Here is a 22270-nt window from a genome sequence, read left to right as displayed (position 1 = left end):
GGCGCGCGCTGGCTCCGCGGTGAGTCCCCGAAGCAGCGAACCGGCCGGCGGGTGAGTGCCCAGCGAGCCCAGCCTGCTCGCCCGCTAGCCGCAGCCCGACAGCAGCTCTGTGCCCTTTCCTCCTTGGACTTCTCTCCTTTAGTCTTTTCTGCCTCCATCTTCCTGCACATCTTTTCTGCCCGCCCCCGCCCACCTTCCCTTCTCTCTCTTTCTTTGTTAAGGCTGGATTATGGCCATAGTCTCCTCTCTCCGCCTCCAGGCTCTTGCCTTACATCCCATCGTTGGAACTACGATTACACAAACCTATTCACATCTTTCCTTGTTTAAAGCCCTGCCGTGGTTCCACGGACCCCATGATGGAGGCCACTCTCCTTATCCTGGCATTCAAGGCCCTCTAAGATCTGAGCCCAGATGGCCTCTTTAGTTTTATCCGCTCCTTGGCCCGCATTCTGTGCTCCAGTCTCAAAGGCTTTTAGTTCCCTTCACAATATTTCATGCTTATCTGCCTTTGCATATTCTGTTCCCTCCTCCTGGAATGCCTCCCACCTTCCTTGCTTTACGAGATAGGGCTCAGGCCCCACCCCGTGCTCCCCAGTGATGCTTTTCAGACCCCCTCTCTCACCCTTTGGGGTTCTGACCGCACTCCTTCACCCCTCACTGCGCCCTGGGAAGGCACTGTGCTTCTTGTTGACACTTCTGTCCCCTCTACCAACACTGGGGGAACTCTAAGATGCTCATCTCTTAGTCCTAGAGCCAACTCAGGGCCTGGCATAGAGTGGGTGCTAAGAAAATGCGGTTGAGATGAATGATGTAATCAATGAGTGCATAAATGTTCAGGCAGCGGGGAATAGAAGCACTTGCTAGGTACTCACAACACATTGAAACGTTGTCAAGACAGGAACCCTCCCCTCCTCAAGGACCCTGCACTCTTGGAAGGGAGATAGACATGATGCAGGTCGAAGGGAGGAGGTGGCGGGGAGTCTGTGGAGAAAGCGGGTGCCTGAGAAATCTTCATGGGAGGGGCCGGGTACATTTCACTCTGTGTGGTCCAGACCCATCACAGGTCGCTGCTTGAATTCTCATGTTCGATCTGAATTTAAGTCTCTCCTAGAGTGTGGCTGTCATTTTCCTTGCATGCTCTTGGGCACGTTACTTAGTCTTCCCACTCCCCTAGTTTCAGCATGTGTAGAATGGGAATCACACACGTGTAGGACCAGTGGCTGCTGGGTACAGGGTGGGCGCCCAGCACACAGTCACTCTCCCTCCCACCCATACTCCCTTCAAAGGTCTGCCCTGATGACACCTTCTCTACACACCTGGCAGGAAGTACTCCTCACTCCCATGGGCTGCCACGGCTCTCTCTGTGTGGAGCTCTTTGGCGCTTGTCAATTTCTGCCTTGTCTTACGACTAGTGGATATAAGCCTTGTCATCTGGATGAGATTTTAGGTTTCTTAGGCTCAGGGACTGTGTCTAGTTCATCTTGCCTTTGGAAAAACTGCACACAACTGCAGCGTGGCCCAGATTCCTGCTCTGAAAGTGGTTGTTTCAGGGAGGTTCGTGGTTTTGTGACCCTATAAATGACAGTGAATCCAGTGTCATAACAAACAAGCAAACAAACAAGCAAGGAAACAAGAATAAAATGTTATTTTGAGGTTGTTGACTTAAACAGGCTAAAAAAATATTGCATACAGAGGCTTTTGACCTATGCTTTCCTGTAGTGGCAGGATCCTTCCTTGGTCTTTCCCTCACTTCCTTCCTACTCCATCCTTCTGTTCTTCCTTCTTTCTTCTCTTCTTCCCTTCTTCTTCTCTCCTCATCCATCCCTTCCTTTCTCTGTTACCCTTCCCTGTTCCATCCTCCCCCTCCTCCCTCCTTTCCTTTCTCTTGCCCTCCCTCCCTCTCTCCCTCCTTCCTCTTTTTCTCTCTCCTGCCCTCCCCTCATCCTTCCTTCCTCTCTCCCTCCCTCCTTTCTCCCTTCCTTCCTCTCTCCCTCCCCCACCCTGTTCTTCCTCACTCTTCCCTCCTCTCTCTCTCCCTCTTCCCAGGAAGACTCTAAGCACTGGGACCCCAGTCAATGGGTGAATGGTGGTGCCATTTCCCAAGACTGGGGAGACAAAAGGAGGAGTAAGGCTGGGGATGCAGAATCAGGATTCCTCTGGTGGACGTGTTACATTTGAGATGTCCATTAGACACCAGGTAGAGCTGGAGTAAATGAGGCAGTGTAGGAGAGCACATAGTAGGTGTTCAGTAAAGGGTGTGGCTGTTTAGACACTCAGCAGGTTACCACATAATAATATAACTATTCAAGTGAGCTATGTGGATCATGGAAGTGGTGCTGACCCTGGAAGTCTTGGCTTGATGTCTCAGCTCTGCTACCTTCGCCTTTCTGAGTCCTGGTTTCCTCATCAGTAAAATAAGAATCCTGGCCACCTCTCAGGGAGGAGCTGGGAGAGGTCGAGTGAAAGCTGTTTGCAAAGCACTGTCTATCCCTGTAAATAAGCTGCAGTTTATCAAAGAAGCAAGAGCCTAATTATCCCCAAAGTACACCAGGAGGCCATAATGCCAAGGGAAGTGCCTTCAGCCCCAGCAGGGACTGAGGATTTCCCTGGAATCCTAGCTGAAAAAACAGGTTTGACTTAGCTCTGCCCTGGCTTCTGTGATGTCTTAGAAGTCTGGGGCTCTGAGAAAGAGCCAACCTGTGGAATTCTGGGCACTGAGGTTTTCCAGAGAAAGTTTTTGGGTCTTGTTACGGGCTGTGAGGCATTTCTTTGAGCAGGAAAACATTCTGTCCCACCTACTGGGTGTGAGAAAGTGAAGACTTTCTTTGGAACAAAAAATATTGACCAATTTTTAAAAATGAGTGGAAGTGATGGATTATTCATCCAGATCCTCTGTTTGCTAAGTAAAGAGATTGATTTCTTCTGGAAGAGATGGCAGCAGCTGGGATATCTCATGCCAGTCCCGTGTGTCCAGTGACAGGAAAACCTAATGAATAGCCATTTCTTCCTGTTAATTACCAGGGTCCTGTTTCTGTTCTGTTTCTGGTCTCTTAAAAGACCGCAGTGGTGAAGGTAGTCTTTTTCCTTGTTTCTGGCCTGTCTCAAGCCCAGAGAAGTGTTATTAACACAAAATCATGGCAATGACAACAGTAAGACTAATAGCCACATTTATTGAGTGCGTTTGGAATGCTGGTACATTAGACGCATTGTCCCAGTTGTTTGTCACAGTGAGGCTTTCTTTGTGCTTGTGAATAATCACCCCCAAATCTACTTTTATGAGATCAGATTTTTACAAAGTGCTTTTTACTTAAAATGAGGCACATTCATGTATACGACACATTACATCTCTGTCCAGTGCACCATCCTTGGAAAAGGGCTGCTCAGAGCACTGTGTTAAGGAACACAGTGAGGGGCTGCAAGTAAAGGGGCAGACAGTGAGCTGCTTATGTAAGATCTGCCCAGGACAGGTGGCTGTACAGGCTGTAGAGAGAAAGGTTGGGACACAGTGATGGGTTTTAGAAACAGGCGGTCCAACGTGTGAGAAAGTGAAGGTTGCTAAAAGAAATGGTTCCAAGTGCACGTGTGAAGAGAGGCGGGGTGCCATGCGGGATGGTGGCGGAGAGCAGGAGAGGAGGGAGAGGGGAAGGATGAAGCCTGCAGGACACGAGGATGCAACCGCCCCTGCACCCAGGGGAGCCCACAGTCTAGGAGTGCAGCCAGGACTCACAGAAGCCACTGGAGGATGATTGACAGGATGGCAAAACCTGGTGTGCAGTCCTGGGGCAGCGTCTGGTGTGGCCAAGGAGGGGGTGGTCAGGGTGGGTCACCGTGGTATTCCAGCCTACCCTGCTGAGTTCGGGGCAGATGCAGCAAGTTCATGAACACGGGTCTGGGCTTCACCTTGTTTCCCTCCTCAGAATGCACGCTCATCTCAGTTTGATCACCTCACTCCTCTGCAGACACAGCCTCTCCAGATACTCCTCGTTTCCTTGGGCTCTGTCCCTGCTATGGGTATAGTGAGCCCATGTCAGTGTGCCTAGCAATTCTCCTCCTTTCTTTAAAACAATAGTTTTCTTGAGATGTAGTCCACATAGTCTACAGCTCACCCATTTAAGGTGCACAAGCCGATGGTTTGTAGGATATTCACAGAGATGTGCAACCATCACCACAGTCAATTTTTAGAACATTTTATCATCTCAAAAAGAAACACTGTGCCCTTTACCTATCATCCCCCAGACCCTCCCCAGGAATAGACAACCATGGATCTACTTTATGTCTCTAGACTCACCTGGACTGGACATTTTTATAAATGGAATCACATAATAAGTCATCTTGGCGACTGGCTTCTTTCACTTAGCGTAATGTTTTCAGTCTCCCAGCGGTTCTTGGGGTGGGTTTTATCACCCTTATTTTCTAGACCAGGAAGCTGAAAGGGCATCAGGAGGAGGGAGGGTTGAGCCCCTGTCACCAGAAATATTCGGACAGAGTGAGAAAGAGAAGAGGGATAAGTTCCTGGCTTCGGGACAGAGGGTGTGATATTAGCAGGCGACAGAGAAGGCAAAACCTCTAACTTCCATTTGGTCTGTGTCCTCTTCATCAAGCAGAGGGATCTTTGGAACTTGCAGGGAACAACAGAGAAGGTGGCCAAGCCCACTGCATGGGGACAACTTTTGTGATGTCGGGGCAGAAACTTTGGTCTGGTTTTGTTCAGCAGTCTGGACTGAGCTCCCATTCTGTGCCAGGCGCTGGCTGGGCCCTGGGGACAGCAGGATGCTCAGGTTTGGCCCTGCATGGAGGGCTGCAGGAGGGGGCAAAGATGGTGCAGACAATGAGGGGCAGCAGAGCACGATGGCTAAGAGCTCCCCACCAAACCCCACCCCACCCCATGTAGCCTCACTTTTCTGCCCCGGTTTCCTCATCTGTAAAATGGGGAGGATGATACCCCCCCCAACCATCACATAGGGTTGTATGAGAATCAGTGAGTTTGTACATATAAAATGCTTAGAGAAACCTGTGGCATGTAGTAAGAGAAATACATTATTACTATTAATTAAATGATTCAGTGTTATGATGTGCAGGGGATGGGTGGGTAGGCAGAAGGGTAGCCTGGGGCAAGGGTTTGGGGGTTTAGGGAAAGATCCCAGAGGAGGACCTTCTGCTTTTGCTGGAGTCTGGAAGTGAGTCCAGAGATATCAGCAAGATCTGAGTTAGCTGGGACCCTATCTGCAGGCTTCAGGTCTTGGTTTTGTCCAGTGGGTAGTGGGGAGCCATTGAAGGTTTTGAACAAAGGAAATGATGTGATCCTACTTGTATTTCAGAATGATCACTCCATCTGCAGGGTGGGACCTGGTTTTCAGAGGAGTAAAACAGGAGGCTGAGAGGTCAGTTAGGAATTAAGTGGACTTAGGGAGAATATGTAGGGTCTCAGGAAGCTACCCTGAATTTTAAAAATGATAAAAGAATACACAGAATATAGAGAACTGAGCATAACAGCAACCCCCAGCAAAATTCTGGAGCAGATCAAGATGCAGGGAGTTTTGAGCAATTCCCTCAGGAAGGGGAGCGGTGATCCCCAAGGTCCAGCCTGGGGTCACTGTGAGAGAGTCTTGCCTAACTGCATGCATTATCATGCATATTTGGGGTTTTGGGATGGGATTTCTGCTCTAGTAGAAAATGTAAACCTGATGTCAGGATTTCAGCCTCATGATGTAGCTGCCCAAAAAGCCGATGCTGGTCGGGCATTGATTGGAAAGGAAGTCAGGCTGCACGTGGAGTGTCACGTCCCCCTTTGTGCATCACATGGGTGCCTGCAGGAGGGCGGCCCCAGGAGGAGCGAAAGGATGTCTAGTCCAGGAGAGAGAGGATGCGGAGATGGTGGGGTGGAAAATGCTGCAGCCCCACCCCCCTCAGCTCCGGGTCAGCAAACGAGAGTCACTTCTTCAGGGAAGCCTTTCCCGATGCCTTCAGACCAGGTGTGGCTTCCGGGTTGTATGTTCTCATAACACCCTGTTTTCTTCCTAGCACTTCTCAAGCAGGAGATTGTGTCATTCAGTTTGTTTGTTGATCTGACCAGATGGTGAGCTCTTGAAGGCAAAGACCCTGTCCGAATGTAATTACCATTATAACCTGAGCTCCTGGCACAGTGCCTAACATGTAACAAGTGCCAGCTGATATTTACTGAATCATCAAATGGATGAATGCATGGATGAAGGAATGAGTGAACCATGGCAGAATCTCCAGGGAAGAGGATGGCAGTTCTGGGAGGCTGACTGCAGTTCAGTGCGGGGAAGAGCTTTGTAATCTAAGCACCAGCTGGTGATGGAAGGGTGAAACTCCTAGCCCTGGGCATGTCCAGGTGGAGACCAGATGGCCGCTGGTCACGATGCACTGGGAAGCATCCTTGCATGAGATGGGAGATGTAAACTAACTTTGTGGAACCTTCCACCTCTAAGAGCCTATGGTTCAAGATTCTAGACTCCTAGAAGGGATCTGGGAGCCTAACACAGAGGACGAGTCTCCCCTCTGCCAACACTAGACATTTTAGGATTATTCTCAAGGAATGTGGCTGGGGAACTTTCTAATTGGTTCTAATTCGTTAAGTGTTTCTTTGTGGTTGAGGGATGATGATGATGATAACATCTCGTTTACAGAATTTTCTATTTGTGGGGCACTGTTCTAGGAGCTTTTCATGTTATGACTCATTTAATCTCTGCTACATCCCTAGGAGATAGTCAATCTTATTATCCACATTTTACAGATGAGGAAACTGAGGCACAGAGAAGTTAAATAATTGCTCAAGGTCATCAACTATAATAAGTGGTAGAAAAAGGATTTGAAGCCAGGCAGTCAGTACTGACCTCTATACTCTGTGTACTGTGTTTTTATAGCATAATTGATTTTTATCAATATGCAAGGTGGTATTATAAAACCAAGTTTATCAATTGTGTGATTCAATTCTTCTGTGTCATATCTTATGTCTACTAGATCTGTCTAGTTCTGAAATCTTCCACTCTTTTTAAAGTAGCAGTTAAATATGCAAAACAAAAATGATTTTATATGTGTTATTTGATTATTATATCTTCCTCATACATTATGTTTTTTTTTCATGTGTAGTGATAAGGGTGGATGGATTCTTTATCCTATTTATTACATTGAACCCTAAATCCCACGTGGTCTGATATTAATATTGCTGCTCCTCCTTTCTATTTGTTTTCATTGCTACTTCCTCTTTGCCCATCCCTCTATTTTCCACTATTATCACTTAGTTAAAAGTGTGTTTCGTATAAAGAACATATAGCTAGGTTTTGTTTTTAATTCAATATTCCCATCCCTTAATTAATGCGAGACTTAGATCATTCTAATTGTAATGACTTATATCGCAGACTTTATTATTTCTATTTTTCTTTATGTTGATTATAATGATTTATTTTACATATTGTTGCCTCATTTGCCTTTTCCGCATGTTTGCTTTTTGGAGCACTTTGAACATTTTATTGTGTTTTTCTATTCCATTAATGGCTAGATTCCCTTTTCTCATTCTCATAACCAGACACATGTTACTCCATTCTTACCTGAAAACAAAATACGCAACATTTCCCCCAGCAAGACACATGGCTTCCCACTCCAAGATCCTCCCACCCACTCTCTATTCCAGTGAGACAAGACCTTTAGAGTATACATTTGTTTCCCTCTTTTCCCCTAGTACCCATCTTTTACCATGAGAACTTTGAAAGGTTTTTCATCTCTGCTCCCTACTCAGTCATCCCCGATTTTATTCTGTATCACAAGTCTTTATATAGCATGTAAATTACACATTTCCAGACAGTTTATCTTCATCCATTCGGATTTAACCTCTCTTATCTTGCTTTATTTTCTATTAATCTGTTTATCTACTGGACTATTCACCCATTCACTCATTCATCCATCCATCATCCATCCATCCATCCAACCATTCTCTATCCATCATCCATTCATCCTCCATCCATCCATCCATCATCCTTCCATCTATCCATCCATCCATCATACATTCATTTACACCCTCCCTCCCTTCCTTCTCTCCTTCCTTCCATTATATGTCCATCTACCTCTTCATTCTGTTGCAAAGTTTGTTGCTCACTATCGTTGCCTCTCCCCTTCGTCTTCTCTCATTAAGAGGACTCTCTCCTAATTCACTGGTTGTTTGGTTAAAGCCCTTTTTCAGGTGAGTTATGTGGATGATATTTTTCTCCTGTCCTTTTTTGTCTGTTCAACTGTCACCTTCTCAGAGAATCCTTTTTTGACCACCACCATCAACCTCAGTCCTCTTCCCTGCTTTACTTTCCTTCATGCGCTTAGCACTTCCTGACAGTTCTTCTATGTTTATTATTTATTTGTTTATTTTTCTGCCTCCCCACTCAATGTTAAACTCATCAAGGACAGATACTTTATTTTATTGACATTTTTATATCCCAAGTACCTGGATCATAGTTGAACAACAAATAGTTGTCAAACAATTATATTTGGCATACCTTCAAATATCTTTCTGTCTTTTGCCCTGACAAGTGGGTGCCATCTTGGCTGGGAATAGGGTTCTTGAGATGCAGTCCTTTCCTTGCAGTGGACTCTAGCTACTCTTCCACTGGCTTCTGGTTTCCCACGATGCAGATGAGAAGTCTGATGCCAGCTCATCGCTCTACATTTTGTGTACTCCACAATTTATGCAATACTATATGTGTGTATTTTTGTTTCTCCAGCAGTCTTGTTTACCTTTGAGCCCCTGGCAAAATGCCTCATGCATAGTATGAGTCCCTAAAATATTTGTTGTACAAATAAATGGATGGAAGGATGGATGAAGGAAGGAAGGGCTTTAAGAGCGTGAGAAGGCACGTGATGTGTTTGTCACAACTCTTGAAATGTCAGTAGCAAAGATCAGTGGTTCTCAAGGTGGGGTCCCAGATCACCAGCATCACCCCACCTGTGAACTTGTTAGAGATGCAAATTTGGGGACTCCATCCCAGATCTATTGAATCAGAAACTCTGGGGGTGCAGCCCAGCACTCCGTGTTTTAACAAGCCCTCCAGGTGATTCTGTTGCAGTTTGTGAGCCACTGCTGTGGACCAATCTCATTTTATAGATGGGAAAACCAAGGCCGGGAGCATGGAAGTGACCTGTCTGAGCTCCCATGTTCCATTGGTGGCACAGCCAGGTTCCCAGAGTTACAGCCTGTGCCCTTGCCACCCAACCAGGCTGCCTCACCTCATCTTGCTATTTCTCTTTGTAATCAGAACGAACCATGCATTTGTCAAACCATTTCAAAGCCCTGGGATTGATTCTCCACTCTTACGAAGTTTCTGATTTCACTGGGGCATTTCCAGGATATAAGAAAATGTGACTTAGAGTTGTTTCTATAATGCTTTGAGCAATGGAAAGGAGCCAGGCGATTGCATTACTCTTCACTGGAGGCTTCTTAGGCCAGAGCTGTAATATTATAGCTCCCTGTTATGGCTCATGCCCTTCTCTCTTCTCTTGCCAAAACTCATGTCAAACACGACCCAGTTTCCTCTGTTCGTGGGAGAGAATGTATGAATGGTGGTTAATGTTGGCCCAGAAGGGGGATTAGGGATTGTGACATTGATCAAGTCCCCACCATCATTATGGTTTTCTTGCTATTGTTTTTCATTTGGTTACGAGTTTCTTTTTAATGTATTTTGCATATTCCTTCCCAGTCTTATTCATATGCATATTTTTGTTTGTTTTATTTGTTGTCAACTATGCTGGATGTACCATCAGAGAGCTTGCCTTACTTCACTTCACTAGCACAGCCCTTTTCATGCCACTGCTCTAGACCCCTCCCTATCATTTTGAAAAAATAAACTTTCTATTTTACAGACGAATTGCAAAGATAGTACAAAAGTTCCTGTATACCTTATACCCCTTACTTTTATTATTTAGAGCAGGAATTTAGGATCAGAGAACTGAGATTTTTGAGCAGAACAGTGACACTTTTAGATGGATCATTTTGGGGGGAAACCTTCTAGAGGACTTGTGTTGTTTTGGCCAAACTTTGTTGAATGTACGTCCCTTATCAGACCCTGGAATATGCATGAGGTCAGTACAATGATAAACAAGACATAATATTGTCGTCTACTTTCAGCTTGTGAGGCCAATAGTAGAATTTGCTTTATATATATTTAAAACTTTTAAAATTGTGATAAAATAAACATAACATACAACTTACCAACTTAATCATTTAGGTGTACAGTTCAGTGGTGTTAAGTACATTCATATTGTGAATTCATTACAATTGTAATGTCCAACACTCTTTCATCTTGTAACACTAAAAGTCTGTATCATTAAATAACTCCCCATTTCCCCCTCACCCCAGCCCCTGGCGGCCACCATTTTGCTTTTTCTCCCTATGAATTGAGCTATTCTAAGGCATCTCATAGGAGCACAGTCATGCAGCATCTGTCCTTCTGTGACTGGCTTATTTCACTTGGCATAATGTCCTCAAGGTTCATCCACGGTGTAGCAAGGGTCAGAATGCCTTTCCTTTTTAAAACGGAATCATATTCCATTGCACAGATATGCCACACTTTTTAAAAAAAAAAAAAACAGGGCAATTAACAAAATAAAATTATTTATTTGTTAAATATTTATTTATTTATTTTTGGCTGCATTGGGTCTTCGTTGCTGCACGTGGGCTTTCTCTAGTTGCGGCAAGCAGGGGCTACTCTTTGTTGCAGTGCGCAGGCTTCTCATTGCGGTGGCTTCTGTTGTTGCAGAGCATGGGCTTTAGGTGTGCGGGCTTCAGTAGTTGTGGCACAAGGGCTCAGTAGTTGTGGCTCGCGGGCTCTAGAGCACAGGCTCAGTAGTTGTGGCTTAGGGGCTTTGTTGCTCCGCGGCATGTGGGATCTTCCCTGACCAGGACTCGAACCTTGCCCCCTGCATTGGCAGGCGGATTCTCAACCACTGTACCACCAGGGAAGTCCCTGCCACACTTTATCCATTCATCCATTGATGGACACTTGGGTTGCTTTCACGTTTAGGCTATTGTGAATAATGCTGCCCTGAACATGGGTGTACATGCTTTGTGTACCTGCTTTTGATCCTCTTGGGTATATTGCTGGACCATGTGGAGTTACTGTTTTTAAATTTTTGAGAAACTGCCATACTGTTTTCCATAGCGGCTACAGCATTTTACATTCCATCAACAGTGTATAAGGGTTCCAATTTCTCCACATCTTTGCCAGCATTTGTTATTATTTTACTTCTCTCCCCACTCCTTCTCTCCCTCCCTCCCTCTCTCCCTCCCTCCCTCTCTCCCTCCCTTCCTTCCTTCCTTTCCCCCTTCCCCTCGCTCCCCTCCCCCTCTCCTTCCCCCCTCCCCCCACCCCTTTTCTTTCTCTTTTTTGGGTAGCAGCCATCCTAATGCATGTGAAGTGGTATTTCTTTTCTTTTTTTTTGGCCATGGCACACAGCATGTGGGATCTTAGTTCCCTGACCAGGGATCGAACCACACCCCCTGCAGTGGAAGCGTGGAGTCTTAACCACTGGACCACCGGGGAAGTCCCTGAGGTGGTATTTCATAGTGATTTACATTTTCATTTCCCTAATGATTAGTGATGTTGAGCATCTTTTCATGTATTAATTATCCATTTACATATGTTCTTTGGAGAAATATCTATTCAAGTCCTTTGTTTATTTTTTATTTTTTTATTAATGGTTAAATTGTAGTTCTGTATAGAGTATGGACACTCACACTTTATCAGATATACGATTTGTGAATATTTTCTCCATTCTGTGGGTTGATAGTGTCCTCTGATGCATAATTTTTTTTTTCATTTTGATGTAGCCCGAGTTACCTATTTCTTACTTTTGTGGCTTGTGCTTTTGGTGTCATATCCAATAAGTCATTGCCAAATCCAACATTATAAAGATTTCCCCCTATGTTTTCGTTTAAGATTTTTATAGATTTAGGTTTTACATTTAAGTCTTTGATTCATTTTGAGGTAATTTTTGATATACTGTAAGGTAAGCAACCAGCTTCATTCTTTTGCATGTGGATACCCAGTTTCCTAGCACTAGTTGTTGAAACAAATGTACTTTCCCCGTTGAATTGTCTTGGCACTCTTGTCAAAAATCATTTGACCATTTATGTGAAGGTTTAATATAATTTATTTTGAAATGATATTAGTGCATATTAACACTTATATGTGTGTATTTCTACCCTTCCCCCTCCCCCAATTTAGGTAGTATCACATTGTTTGCAGTCATTACCATCATCCTGGGATGCCTTAAAATTGGGTACTTCGTTGGATTTTCTGAATGTTTATCAGCCACAGAAGGAGTTTTCCCTGTTACCCACGCGGTACATACTCTGTTGCAGGTAAACCACACGATGCTTGTTGCTTGTTGCTTGTTGCCTTGATTCCTGTTAAGTGTATTCCAGGGTATATAAAACAGTCCTTCAGCTGCCTCCACTGTAAAGTGGGACTGTGTCCTCTTGGCCATTTTTATAGGAATCTTAAGTGGCAGAACTTACACTGATGAAGAATCAGGAAACTCTGCCAAGTCAGAGTCCACCAGAAAAGGCTCCGGGGAATTCTAATTAACAGTTTTATTGAGATATAATTCACATACTATAGAATTCACTGATTAAAGTGTACATTTCAGTGGTTTAGTATATTCATAGGTTTGTGCAACCATTACCACAATCCATTTTAGAGCATTTTCCTCACCCCCAAAAGAAACTTTGTGCCATTACAGTCACTCCTCTGAGTCACTGAGACCTTTTCTTTGTTCGTTTGTTTGTTTGCTTACTTGTGGATTAAATTCTTTAGAAATGAATGAGAGGTTCATTCTCAGCCTTGGTCAACTTGGTGTGGGTAAGAAGTAAGGATTTGATATATAATTTAAACCTATAGCTTAGAATCAGAAAAATCTCATGTTTGAAAAAAACCTTAGATGGATCTCCAATGTAGCTTCCATCCTTGGCAGAAATCCCTGGAAATGGCTATCAGAGTTGAGATAACAGTAAAAGTAATAAGTAGTAGGTCTATAGGACTTTTGCAAAGTACTTTTCATTTTCACTTCGTGTAATGCTTTCAACAACTCCACGAGAACAACTGTCGGATTGTCACACTAAGGAAGAAAAGGGGACAAATGACTTGCCCTAAGTCACAGCCAAGATGCCATGATTCTTTTTTTTAATTGAAGTATGGTTGATTTACAATGTTGTGTTAATTTCTGCTGTACAGGAAAGTGATTCAGTTATACATATATATACACACATTCTTTTACAGATATATTGAATACATTCTTTATTTATATATATATATATATATATATATATATATATATATATATACATACACACACAATCTTATGCATATATATATATTACATTCTCCATGATTCTTCTCCACAGAAGTCACCCAGAAAGACCATGAACTTGGTCCAGGGATACTGTTATTGCTCAGAATATTTCTGCATTCCCGATTTAGGAACATCCTTCAGGACCTATTTCTCACCTCCGAATGCCAAGGATGCCATTTTTAATCTCAGTCTTTTATAAGAAAGTGGTCTCCGCTCTGCACCCAGGTGACTGCCAGTCAGCTCTTGGTGACCTTACGGTGTTTCTTGAGATCAAACACACTGTCACAAGTGAAGATCTGTGAGAGACGTGCCTGGCAGCAGTTTGCCTCCGCGGGAGGAACAGGGTGGCAACATCGGTGGAACAGGGTGGCAGCTTCCAGGGAGACTTGTTTGAACGGGTCGCCTTGTGTTTTGAGAGTTGTTAAGGGCTGAATTGTGTCCCCTGCATTCATATGTTGAAGTCCTAACCTCCAGGACCTCAGAATGTGACTGTGTGGAGATAGGGTCTTGACAGAGGTAATTAAGGCTAAATAAGGTCATGAGGGTGGGCCCTATTCCAATAGGACTGGCATCCTTATGAGCAGAGGAGAGGAGGACAGACACACAGTGTGAAGACGCTGAAGGGAGGTGGCCGTCTGCAGGGCAAGGAGAGGGGCCTCAGGAGGAGCCAGCCTGCCAATACCTTGATCTCGGACTTACGGCTTCTAGAACTATGGGAAAATTAATTTTGGTTGTTTTAAGCCACCCAGTCTGTGGTACTTTGTTCTGGAAATGCCAGTAAAGGAATACAAGAGTTAATTGGCTATTTATTCCAGGGGCGTCCAATCCCATGATGACAGTCTTATAGTGATGCCAGTGACAATATGGAAAGCCTGAGAGGACCAGAAAGAACTTCCTTCCTCCCCCCTCCCCCCCCCCTCCTTCCACTCTTCTCTCTCTCTCTCCCTCCCTCCCTCCCTTCCTCCTCCCTCCCCGCACCCCTTCCTCCCTCCTTCCACTCTGCTCTCCCTCCCTTCCTTCCACACGGGGCAAAACCCTGTGTTCAGTACTGTGAGTCCAGGGTTGAAAAGCTGTGGTCTGTGCCCTGTGGAGGTGTCAGAGCGGGAGACAGTCACCAAAACAGACTCTGTCAGCACTGTCAATGCTTTGACATAATCGCCCAGAGGGGGCGCCAGGGAGGGCCTCTCACTAGCTTTGGGGTGCGGGGTGGTTGTCAAGGAGAGAGGGGTGTGGTGTGTCAGACACCATTACAAAGGACATTTGGGATTGTGAAGTCTCTCCACCCGATGGGGAGAAGATGTGTGGCCCGTGGGGGGAGGTGAGCAGGGGTGACGGGCCCGGACTGGAGCCATGGTTTAGTGTAGGGCTTATAAGCATGGACCTGGCTTTGGCTCACACCAGCAGTGTGACCTCGGGCAAATGTCTTAACCTCTCTAGGCCTCATGGTTCTCATCTAAAAATGCCTCCTTCATGGGGTTGTTGTGAGGATTAAGGTGCTGTGTGTAGAACACTTTGCAGTGAGCGCTTGGTCAAGGCTGACAGCCGCTTAGGAGCTTTGACTTTACCTTGAGGGCAATGGGGAGCCATTGAATGTTCTGGGCAGAGGAAAGACCTGGACAGATGTGAGTTTTCAAAAACTGTTACTTGGTGGGTTGGGGATCTCTTTCTTCCTCATTTAAGGCATTTGGTCAGTAGGTCAATTAATCAATCTTTCTATACCTATTGGACACTTACTACGTGCATTTGCGACATTAGATGATGGGAGAATAAAAAACATTACTTTCTAAAACATACTATTTATTTTTAAATTGTGATAGAGTACACATACCATAACATTTGCCACCTTAGCCATTTTTATGTGTCTGGTTCAGCAGTGTTAAGTATATTCACATTGCTGCGCAACCAATCAGCAGAACTCTTTCATCTTGCAAAGGAAATTCTGTCCTTTTTAAACACTAACTCCTGATTCCCACCACCCCTAGCCCCTGGCAACTGCCATTCAACTTTCCATCTGTATGAATTTGACTACTTTCTGTTTCTTTGAATCAGACAAGTGGAATCATACAGGATCTGTCCTTCTGTGACTGGCTTACTTCACTTAGCATAATGTCCTCAAGGTTCATCCATGTCTTAACGTGTCAGAATTTTCTTCCTTGTTAAGGCTGAATACTATTCCGTTGTGTGGATGGACCACGTGTTGTGTATCTGTTCATCCACTGTTGGACACTTGGGTTACTTCCATCTTTTGACCATTGTGAATAATGCTGCTGTGAACATGGGTGTACAAATATCTTTTTGAGACCCTGCTTTCAATTCTTTTGGATTTGTACCCAGAAGTGGGATTGCTGGGTTGTATGGTAATTAAAAAATATTTATTTAAAAAATATAGTATAACATTACTGAAAAAATTGAAAAAGAGACTAAAAATGTGTCTGTAAGCCCATTAACTGAAATATTTGTTGCTGTTTTTATGTGTTCCCTCCATTCTTTGTACTCAAGGGTACATTCTTGGCAAAGTTTTACATGTAAGGTGCAGAATTTACTGTTTTGAGTGTTTCACTTAAAAAATCATAAACATTTTTGTGTTGCTGTGTAGTCTTTATTAAGCATCAGTTAAGTGGTCCTTTAACTTAGAATTCATAGATAAAAGCTAATTTACTTCAGTGTTTCCCTATTGTTGGGTTGAATGTCCTCTTTACCAGGAGTCACTGCTATCTGTTTTTTAAATTGTTAGGTGTTTCGAGAATCATGCCTGAAAGTGTTTTCTAGAGCAGGATAGTAAATCTTAGGTGAAATGATGTGGAAGAGAGAGTATGTGTAAGTGTAATTTCTTGTGTGTTGTTTGATTTTCTTTTTTATAGCACTTAATTGAAAATGAAGGCTAAATGAGACAAATTTATAAAGTGCCCAGCTGTGTTTGGCACGCAGTAGGTGCTCAACATGCGTTTGTGTTTAAATGAGGCCCCAAATGCTTTTAGAGCTCAGAAAGTGCCTGGGACAGAGGAGGTGCTCATTCAATGTCCACAAATGAGCGAGTTGAGAGCAGAGAGATTTAACTGAAAAGGTACCTGCTCCAGGCACTGTTCTAAGTAGTTGACATGGATTATCCTATTTCACTGCTCACAACACCCTCCAAGGTAGGTTCACTATTATACCCATTTCATAGATGGGAAAACCGACCTGCCCAAGGCCGAGGGAGCCAGGATTTGCACACGGGTCCGATACAGCCCCCATCCTGAGTTGCTTCTAGTGACTGCTTGGCCAGGGGCCTGGGCAGCGTATATAACAGAGTGAAATAAAAGACCAGCTTGAATTAATTCTGTTCCTCATTTAAAGCACTCAAAATCTGGTTTCCGGCCACTGGCGTAGTAACAGTTCAGTGAATATTTCTCAAATGAAGCCCGATAAGGATGACATAAACACGTGAACAAGGGTTACGGTAGGCATGCTGCCACTCCCCAAGCCCCGCCCCACGGCAGACTCAGCACTATTTCCTCCTAAACCCGGAGGCCTCCCTCTGATTCTCACGGCAGTGCCCCTGCAGCACTGTTCCCCCCCACACCCCTGGGAATGGCACTGCCACCAGAGGTGAGGATAGTGACTTGCCATTTTTGGGCGGGGGAGGTCACTGCACTGACTTCCCCAAAATTTTTCACACCTTTCCCTTAGGTTTTATAGCTTCTCAAGGGTGCAAATACAGTGATGGCTTTCCCATTGATGTATCTTTCTTTTCTTCCTTTATTTCCGTTTAGGTGTACTTTCTTTGGGGACACGCAAAGGATATCATCCAATCTTTCAAAACACTGGAAAGGTAAAGATCTTGGGTAATTGCTTACGTGTTGAATTTAATGTTCATTTGGAACGAACAAAACTCATCACTGCCATCTTGATTGGGGTTTTTTTTGTGTGTGTGTGTTTGAACTGACTTTATTATTCTGTAAATGTGAATTTTACAAAGCGCTTTACAATGAACGATCACATCCTTTTGTTTGTTTGTAACGGATTTCACCTCCTGAAACGGCTCTGAGCGCACTGCAAGCCCTCGGTTTCCTGGTCGCTGGCGGACGTTGTGTCTTCTGAGTTATGATACGGTGTCAGCCGTGGCGAAAAAGCAACAGTCTGGACTCTGACTAGCTTGCTTGGGTTTTAAATGAGACCGAGTCTCCTCTCCATCCTGACAAGCAAAGCCTTCATTTGTGGCCTGGGAAGGGGACCCTCCGCTTTGGCCTCTCTGGGACAGCTCTGGAAGTAGGGTGTTTTGGGTTGGATTTCACTTCTGCTGTCTTAGAAACTTCCCCTTTATGAGCTTCAGTTTTTCTCATCTGTAAAATGGAGATAATAGCATAGCCAGCCTCTGGCTGGTGGGGACTGGATGAAATAATTGATGTAGAGCTTGTTCCTGGCATAGAACAAGGACTCAGTAAGTGTTGGCTCTATTATTATCTCTGCCCACCTCTCTCTCGAGATGACTGTGAGGGTCAAGGGAGAGAATCTATAGGATAAGAGGGTGAATTACCTAAATGCATGGTATGATTATCATGTAAGAAAGCCTCTGTGCACACATACAGAGGAATCAAGGGATCACTATTTGGTTTCTAGAAAGATCCCTCATTATATAAACTGTCAGTGAGGAACAGAAAAGTCCCCCAGTACCATTTGAAATGAAAACTGCTATTTAAGAGAGTGACTTATGTAAGACCACTGGTTGGAACTATTTTTTTTTTTTTGTAAATTTATTTATTTATTTTTGGCTGCGCTGGGTCTTCGTTTCCGTGCGAGGGCTTTCTCCAGTTGTGGCAAGTGGGGGCCACTCCTCATCGCGGTGCGCGGGCCTCTCACTGTCGCGGCCTCTCTTGTTGCGGAGCACAGGCTCCAGACGCGCAGGCTCAGCAGTTGTGGCCCACGGGCCCAGCCGCTCCGCGGCACGTGGGATCCTCCCAGACCAGGGCTCGAACCCGTGTCACCCGCATTGGCAGGCAGACTCTCAACAACTGCGCCACCAGGGAAGCCCCTGGAACTATTTTAATAGACTATTGAATTAGAAATAACTTTCACCAACCTCATTAGGCAAAAAGGATCAGCTTCGACAAGGAGTGAGGCATCTATTGAGCTCCTACTGTGTGCAGAGCCTGCTGCCAGGCACTGGTGGTGATATGCAGAGGTAATGGGCCGAGATATCCAGGCATCTGAGCGTCATTCCAGGAATGTGCAGCCTGTGTTCTCCTCTGTGCAGCCCCAAGCAGTGGCCTTGGCAGTGATCTTTAAGTCCCATCTTAACACGAGAAGCCACGCCTCCTGACAGAAGGCGCCACTGCTCTGCCTCCAGGGGAGGAGAATGGACAAACGGGGTCCAATGGATAAGTCAGGGACAAATGAAGTCTAGGCCCCGATGACCCAGCAAAGGCAGCTTTAATTGTCCCTTTGGGCAGGACAAAGACTTCTACATCCATCCTCACATTTAATCTAGGCTCTGCTAGGGTAACTATGGTAACCATTCTTCTCTGCATTAAATGGATGTGGCAGTTTAGGGGACTTACCTGGGTCTCCAGAGTGCAAGTGGCCAGCTGGGGATTTCCATCCAGTTTCTCCCATTTTGTGTGCTGGACCAGGTCACCTGGTCCTCCTTCCATCAGTGAGCCTGGGCTCCACTCACAGCTTGAGGAGAACACTTGCTGATTTTGTTCTGGGGCATGGGTTTCACTTCATGTATTCCATAGACATTCTTTAAAAAATATCACTTTTTTTCCTGATAAAACTTGTAAGGGTACAGTGGAATTAAAAATCATCATAATGCCGCTGTTATGGACTGAATGTTTGTGCCCCCCCCAAATGCATATGTTGAAGCCCTAACCCCCAATGTGATGGTATTAGGTGGTGCCTTTGGGAAGTAGTTAGGTCATGAGGGTCATTAGGTCCCACTAATTCCCCATGATGGGATTAGTGTTCTTATAGAAGAGGAAGAGACACCAGATCTCCCCCCTCCTCAACCCCTGCACTGAGCGCACCCAGGGGAAAGGCCACCTGAAGACACAGTGACAGGCAACCATCTGCAAGCTAAGAAGAGAGGCATCACCAGAGACCAGCTCTGCTGGCACCTTGCTCTTGGACTTTGAGCCTCTAGAACTGTGAGAAATAAATGTCTGTTGTTTTGTTATAGCAACCACAGCTAAGACAGCCGCTACCCAGAGGTCACTACTATTCACATTTTGGTCTGTTTTCTTCCAGTCTTTTTTCGGTGAATAGATATATATTTTTTTCTTTTTTTCTTTTTACAGTTGTGGTCCTGGTGAGGCTCTCTTCCTGACTTTCAGGTGCTGCCTTCTTGCCATGTCCTCACATGGCCTTTTCTCTGGGCAGGGAGAGAGAGACCTCTCTGGTGTCTCCTCCTCTTCTTATAAGGACACCAGTCTTATTGGATCAGGGCCCCACCCGTATGACCTCATTTAACCTTAATTACCTCCTTATACTCCATCCAAGTACAGTCACATTGGGGGTTAGGGCTTCAACATATACATTTTGAGGGGCCACAATCCAGTCCATAACACCTCTTGTCGGACATCGAATTTGTCTGAAAGTTTTTGTTGTTATCATAAATAGTACTGTGATGAACATCTTTGGCTAAAAATATTTTTGAACATCTCTGATTTTCTTTTTTAAAATTTATTTTATTGCAGTATAGTTGATTTACAATGTTGTGTTAATTTCTGCTGTCTAGGAAAGTGATTCAGTTGTGTATATTTCTTTTCCATTACAATTTATTGCAGGAGATTGAACATAGTTCCTGTGCTATACAGTAGGACCTTGCTGTTTATCCTCTGGTTATTTTCTTGAGTTAAATTCCTAGAAGTAGGATTGTGGGGATAAAGGGTGAGATGTTTTCAACAAATGTATATTGGGTAGTTTGACCTACTGGGAACTCCTGGCTGAATGAAATGGGCTTTCCCATTCATAAAGCATTTTCTTTTACACGTGTTACTTATGAGAACCTCTCACAGTAGTCCTGTCAGGGACAGTAGGTATGATCATGATCCCACTTAGAGACGAGGAAACTGAGAAATGAAGTAAATGTCCAAGGTCAGGCAGCCCGCCTGTGCATAGCTGGGCGGGATCTGAATGCTGACTTTAAATCTACTGCTATTTCCATGGCATTACAGTGGCTGCAGTGGCCAGCAGGGTTTGCTGGGTGAAATCTTTCTCTTTGATTAGTTGACATCACAGTATATTAGATATATTGGGATTAACAAAATATCATTAAAATTATTTTCACCTGTTCCTTTTTACTATTCTTTAAATGTGGCTACTAAGAAATTTAAAATTACATATGTGGCTCACATCAGTGTCTTGCATTATCTTTTGGGGGATAATGCTGTTCTAGGCCATGTATGCAGACATTTCCCACCAGGATTTTTCATCTGAGGGAACCCTATAGGTCTGGGGCCTAGTCCTGCCTTGGCCTTGCTTGTTGAGCAATTGGAGACAAGTCTCTCCCTGTCTCTGGGCCTCTTTCCTAAACTGGATAGTGAGTGGTTTGAACTAGATATGCTTATAGCTTGATTTAGCCTGTTTTTTGTTTTCTTTTGTTTTTGTTTTTGTTTTTTTTAAATAGGGCAAAGTGTTAACCATTTTTGAGTTACCACCTTTCAGTTTTTTTTTTTTTTTAATTTGTTTTCTCGTTGCATTGGGTCTTTGTTGTTGTGCGCAAGCTTTCTCTAGTTGTGGTGAGTGGGGTCTACTCTTCGTTGTGGTGCGTGGGCTTCTCATCAAAGTGGCTTCTCTTGTTGCAGAGCACGGGCTCTAGGCACCTGGGCTTCAGTAGTTGTGGCACATGGGCTCAGTAATTGTGGCTTGTGGGCTCTAGAGCGCAGGTTCAGCAGTTGTGGTGCATGGGCTTAGTTGCTCCGAGGCATGTGGGATCTTCCTGGACCAGGGCTCGAACCCATGTCTCCTGCATTGGCAGGTGGATTCTTAACCACTGCGCCACCAGGGAAATCCCACCTTTCAGTTTTAGATTTAGATGTCTCTAGAAAAATTGGGAGGTTTGATAATCCAAAATGTGCATGGCAACAAAGAGCTAGAGCCAAGTTGGGGTTGTTCCCTCCAGATGGGGGGGTGGCTGCGCAGTTAGCTACAGTCCCCAGCACTCCCTAATGTTATCCCAGGCCTGCTTTATTCATTGACATTTCTTGCCATGCCCTGGAGTTTTCAAAACTTCCCTCTCCTGGACTTACCCTTTTTTCTGATCTTTCGAGCCACTATTCCACCATCCGTGCTTTTAGTGCATACAAGGACTTTTCTCCTGTGTGAGAATTCCTCTTACAGGTTTGAGTCCTTTTCTTTTCTCAAGAGTGAAGTTTCGAGGAGCAGCAGTTCTGAAAAGAGAGCTGGAAACATAAATTGAGATTAGAAAATGGCTCACAGAACCCTTCTTTATTGTGGTCTGGGGTTATCGGATCCAAGTGTGAGAAAGGCAGCTTGGCATGAGGAAACAACGCCTGCCTTTAGTTTGTAGGACAATTTCCAGATCAAATCAACAGGAGGCTGCCAGCTCGCAGGGAGCGTTTGTGGCAGAACATCCTGCAGCTGTGGGCGGCATTGGTATTACCTGCTCAGGTTCAGTGGACCTGGGATTAGACAACGCCATTTGGACCAGGAAAGAGGAGAAGAAAGGGGAGCTGTGTGCATTATAAGTAAAAGAAAAGCCAGCCAGCCGGAGGCAAACAGCATTGTCTGCATTTGTCAAAGGCTCTATACAATGCCTCCCAGATGTCCCGGGGAAGGCTGGCCACAATCTATAGCAACTGGGCAAGCATGAGGGGCAAGCAGATGGGCAAACAGCTGAGTCAGACACCCCCAGGTGCTGTTTCCTTCTCCACTTGTGCCTGGACACTGGGAAGCTGCCAAAGGAAGCTGGAGT

At 44.8% G+C, this 22270-nt stretch overlaps 1 protein-coding gene across 1 annotated transcript in view; it reads left to right on the top strand.

The window, feature by feature from the left end:
* OTOP1 (otopetrin 1) overlaps positions 1-22270 on the top strand; it is a 67057-nt gene that overhangs the window by 23128 nt on the left and 21659 nt on the right. The window contains exons 2-3 of the mRNA XM_007190956.3: positions 12231-12367; positions 17109-17167. Of these exons, the coding sequence (XP_007191018.1) occupies positions 12231-12367; positions 17109-17167 (196 nt within the window). The remainder of the gene's footprint in view (positions 1-12230; positions 12368-17108; positions 17168-22270) is intronic.

The sequence above is a fragment of the Balaenoptera acutorostrata genome, chromosome 5 (genome assembly GCF_949987535.1).
Source record: "Balaenoptera acutorostrata chromosome 5, mBalAcu1.1, whole genome shotgun sequence".
In the NCBI taxonomy this organism is placed as follows: Eukaryota; Metazoa; Chordata; class Mammalia; order Artiodactyla; family Balaenopteridae; genus Balaenoptera; species Balaenoptera acutorostrata.
The sequence above is the reverse complement of the archived record's forward strand: the minus strand, read 5'-3'. Positions and strand labels throughout refer to the sequence as shown.